General features: G+C 44.9%; 1 protein-coding gene across 2 annotated transcripts; it reads right to left on the bottom strand.

Moving 5' to 3' along the window:
• Nucleotides 1-959: 959 nt before the first annotated feature.
• hlx1 (H2.0-like homeo box 1 (Drosophila)) lies at nt 960-3,996 on the bottom strand. Of its 2 annotated transcripts, XM_057017420.1 has the most exons (4): nt 3,403-3,995; nt 2,905-3,096; nt 2,589-2,773; nt 960-1,797 (listed from the first exon to the last, which is right to left on the bottom strand). In XM_057017420.1, the coding sequence occupies exons 1-4, from the start codon at nt 3,845-3,847 to the stop codon at nt 1,468-1,470; spliced, it is 1,152 nt and encodes a 383-aa protein (XP_056873400.1). In that variant the 5' UTR covers nt 3,848-3,995; the 3' UTR covers nt 960-1,467. The 2 variants fall into 2 exon arrangements, with proteins under 2 accessions (XP_056873400.1, XP_056873401.1); XM_057017421.1 differs by lacking the exon at nt 2,905-3,096 and having other exon boundaries at nt 3,403-3,996.
• Between the last annotated feature and the right edge of the window lie 469 nt (nt 3,997-4,465).

Here is a 4,465-nt window from a genome sequence, read left to right as displayed (position 1 = left end):
CAAACAGCCTAAAACGATGCCCGAGCGCTGGACCCAAGCAGCGTGACTCAAAGCTCTCGTCTTACACAACCAGCTGACACTGAGCTGCAGCTGCGTCTGAAAAACACTTATTCAGTAGGAATTTTCTGGAGAGGTCATCACGCATTAGCACCAAAAATCCTTTTTTTTTAGAGTATTTGACAGTTTTGACAGAGAACTGATGCTTAAAGTCACAGCCTCAGCACATTCTGTTTTTTAACGGAATCGCAATGAATTTTGCAGTTAACAGGGGAAAGTGTGGTTTATTTAAGATTTACAGGACTCTTTTAAATTATGATTCATCTGACAGAGGCAGGTGGACGTAAATGGACACGTGAAGGGAGGGAGTGTGAGATTACATCACATCATTAAACATCCTTAAACATGTTTAATGGGTCTCTGAGTGCAGTTGCAGGGAAAAGGTGAAATTCTTTTATCTTAAATCTTGAAAAGTCATCACTGACTGTCATGATGATGCTGTTTGAGAGACATGACTTTCCTCTTAATCTGTGAGTGGCGTAATAACCTTTATTAAAACAGAAGTGCAGCTCTGAGGTCAGCAGGGAGGTTATGAGCACCGCTATCAATGGAGGAGATTGTTGATTGTATCTTGAGTCTGGCACATAAAATATATTGACCCTATAGCTATCTGGAGCCAGTAAATATACACAAACTATAAATTAGCCCCTTCTTCTTCTTTAGGATTAATATTGAGTAAATATTTGTTACTTAAAGGAAGAGATTTTACAAGAGGAAGTACAATCAGTATATCTTGTACTTAATCTATTATTAATTTAACAACATTGCGTTAACCTACTCTTTTATTTACTGTATCTGTATATAGTTCCACATGTCTTTCAATTATTGATTATATTTTACCGTTATTGTTCTGTCTATTTATTCTACAGTTATAATAATAATAATAATAATAAAAAAAATAATTGTTCCGTTTTATAAGAAATACTTTATTTACATCACTTTCAGTGCAAATTATTACAAATTATTATTAACAAAAATAGCACAACTATATATGCAAGAGCGAAATAAACAAGAAGACGTGAGCCAAGTGCTCTTAACCTTCAATTCACAACTGCAGCTTTCCTTCAGACGAAGAAAAGAGACGCATGCAGAAGCTCTTGAGAAGAGCCCGACAGTGAGTGGAGGAGGCCAAGAGTCCATTTTATTAGAAATGTAAATAGTCTCTGCCGTCATCATCACAGCGACGGTTCGAAAGGAAGAAACACATTCATAAATTAAATCGGGCGTTTTTCTCTTGGGTTAAAGTAATGCTTAAACAGTAACAGCGTCGCTGCAGCTCCACTTCCTTGCAGGATTCAACCGGGGCCTTCGGAGCCCCGCTCCGGGGGAAGGGGAGCGTTGAAATCAGCGGCTCCTCCTGTCAGGATATTCAGACCTCGTTGCTGTAGTTCGTGGATCTCACCGTTTCCTTCATATCAGCACCTGGGAGGCCGCTGTGTCCGTGACACTGACCGCTGTCTGCGCGCTGCCCCCCGGCGCGCTCCCCGTCATGATCACGCTGGCTTTGTTCAGGTCAGAAACGTCCAAGTGCTCCTCGGAGTTGTCCTCCGGCGTCCCCGCGTCGGATTCACACTCGCTTCTTTCGTCGCTCTCACACTCCGAGTCTAGCGGCTCTTTGGCCTCCCTGTTGCCGGACTCTGACGCACTGGTGTCGGGCTGCTCCTTCTCCTTGTCCTTCTGAGCCTGGGCCTCTTTGGAGTGTCTCCACTTCATGCGCCTGTTCTGGAACCAGACCTTCACCTGAAAACGCAGGTGCAGACGACCACAGCTATAAACCGCTGTTATTATAATATGGTCTTCCCGTAAAAATGAGAGAGACTCAATGACCAAAATAATGGCTGACCCTCTTTATTTTTATATCCATATTAAAAATGAACGAAAACGCCTCCGTTGTGGCAGGTTCACGTACATTAACCTTTTTTTTTTTAATTCAAGCGTTTTGTTTGCTTGCTTGTAATATTTACAGCTGCTGCCGTGCGTGATAAACAGTTCAGATCACTTGCTCAATATGTAGAAAATTGCTATCTTTTTTTAGCTTGAATTAATATGATATTAACATGATATTAATTTAATAAAAGTGTCAATCCTCTCCTGGATCTTTCTTAGACCTTTTGCGATGTTATAACTGATGCTCAAAAATAAATTTCTTGCAATCTAGTCTTTGATATATAAGAGGAATTTTAAAGGATTTTTTTTCCCAAACTCATGGAAAAGGTGGCTGTATTGCATAAGGGAAAAAAATCCCAAACACATAGCAGCTGTTTAACTTCAAAAGGGTGAATATTTGCCTCAAAACCACTGAAAATTAAAAAATAAATAAACTGGTGAGAAAAGTCACATCTTGGACTTATTTTCTTCTCTAATCAAGGAATATTGTAAATAAAAACAAAACCTCAGGAAAGATGTTGCTAGATCATCTACATCAAAGGTTTTGCATGCAGAGCGTGTAATATTTATTTATTGTGGTTTTTTTAATTGCATTCGTGGACATTTTACGCGCCAGGTTTCTCTTCTCTCTCCTCATGTCCTACCTGCGCGTCTGTCAGGCCGAGCATGGCAGCCAGCTGTTTTCTGTCCGGTTTGGTGACGTATTTCTGGATCTCAAATCTCTTCTCCAGCCCCTTCCTCTGCAGGTTAGAGAAGACGGCCCTGGACCATGACCTTTTCCTCTTGTACGTCTGCGGCATGGTGTCCTTGGTCAGGACTGCGTAAGGCCCTGGAAGACACAAGGAGGAGGCGGTGGTGAGAGGAAAGAAGAACAGAAAGCTGGAGCCATCTTTCAGGTGTCATCAAACTGCGCTGTTCCAGCCTCCTGCCTGCTCCAGCCCCCAGCAGCCATGTCTCTACCTGGGAAGGTGTCCTGAAACTGATGCTGGCCTGTTTGCCTGCCGTTGCCGCCGGTGCTGCTGCCTAGTGCGCTCATCATGGAGGCCGCGTCACTCATCCCGGAGTCTATGGAGGAGAAGTACTGGCTGGCCGATGGTTGGACTGGGATGTGCATCCCTGACTGACGATTCGAGCTAACGATGGATGTGAGATCTGTTGCAGAGCGAGAGTTAAAAATTGGACTATTTATTTTTATTTATTGATTTATTTTTTGCGTGTCTGCCAGTGTTTTTGAACAAACGCCCCGCCGCTGCTGTTTGTAACTGATTTCTGACCTTTGACCTCTCTGATTTAGGAGCTAAAGAGGACTCAGGGCATGGGACGCTGAGGCCGTTTAAATTCTGCCTGCTTTCGTACGGGGTTAATTGGATTCCCTCGTAATACCAGTGAGAAGAAGTAGTCCCACTCTAATCTGTTCTCCCTTTTTACTTGGAACACTTGATAAAAACCCACTCTCACCTCTCAATGATGACTTTTCTCTGCCTTTTGGATCAAAGTCCGTCGATAATATCCGGTCAATTCCGAATTTAAGGTCTTTGCTGGAAGGCGGAGGGGCTTGCTGGGAGTTATAAGGCGTTCTGGAGACTGATGTGAGCTGTAGTCCGTGTCTGTGGTAAGGGGAGCCCGGGCTCATCCGCGGACCGTACACCGACGGCTCCGGTGCGACAGGAGAAGGACGCAGCGGCGAACTGCCGGGGTGCCCCTGTTGCGATCGGTGGTGCGCTACATGCACCATGAGGGCCGACGACCCCGGGATGTTCTCGACGTCTCCCGCCTGCAGAATATCGGCGATGCAAAACGACGGTTTCTTCACGGTATCCACGGCGAATCCCCCCGCGCAGTACGCGGACCACAGGCTAAAGTTTGACGCGTAAAACGGATTGAGCCCAGCCGTGTACATCATGCAGCCGCGAGTGTGCCCGAGAGTTTGTCGGTGGACTTTAAGAAAGCTCAGGCACGCAAAGGCAGAGAATAAAGCGCGTTTACAGCGAGGACAGACCACCGTCCTCTTTGCGCCAGTGCCAAAATCGTTCTCTTGACTCTGAAATCCAAACCCTGCAGTTCCACCCTGAGCGACTACCGACGCAGCGATTGGCTGCTCCCACCACCAATGGGATGGGCAGGATTAGCCGATGGCACGCCCTTGTAATTGAGATGAAGCGTAAAATACACGCACACACACACACTCACGCACGCACACGCAAACGAGCGAGAACACTCCAAGTAATTCTGATCCCGAGGTGATGGATGGATCACTTAAAGAGATGCTTCACTCCTCACTGCTTAAAAACAGACACCAACTTTTGTCTTATATATATTTAGTCTTTCGTAGAAATTGCCGTTAATATTATCCCCCAGTTTCCACATTCCCCTGCTTCATAAAAACCATTAAAAAGCCCAAAGCTTAAACTGTAGAAATGGAATAATACAGAACTAATAATGAAGCGTTCTCGGGCATTCATTATAACCCAGGAGAGCGACTATTAGCTCCGTCTCATCCTGTTTTTGATGGGCTGGGGTT

Source organism: Takifugu flavidus, chromosome 19 (assembly GCF_003711565.1).
Source record: "Takifugu flavidus isolate HTHZ2018 chromosome 19, ASM371156v2, whole genome shotgun sequence".
Classification (NCBI taxonomy): domain Eukaryota; kingdom Metazoa; phylum Chordata; class Actinopteri; order Tetraodontiformes; family Tetraodontidae; genus Takifugu; species Takifugu flavidus.
The sequence above is the reverse complement of the archived record's forward strand: the minus strand, read 5'-3'. Positions and strand labels throughout refer to the sequence as shown.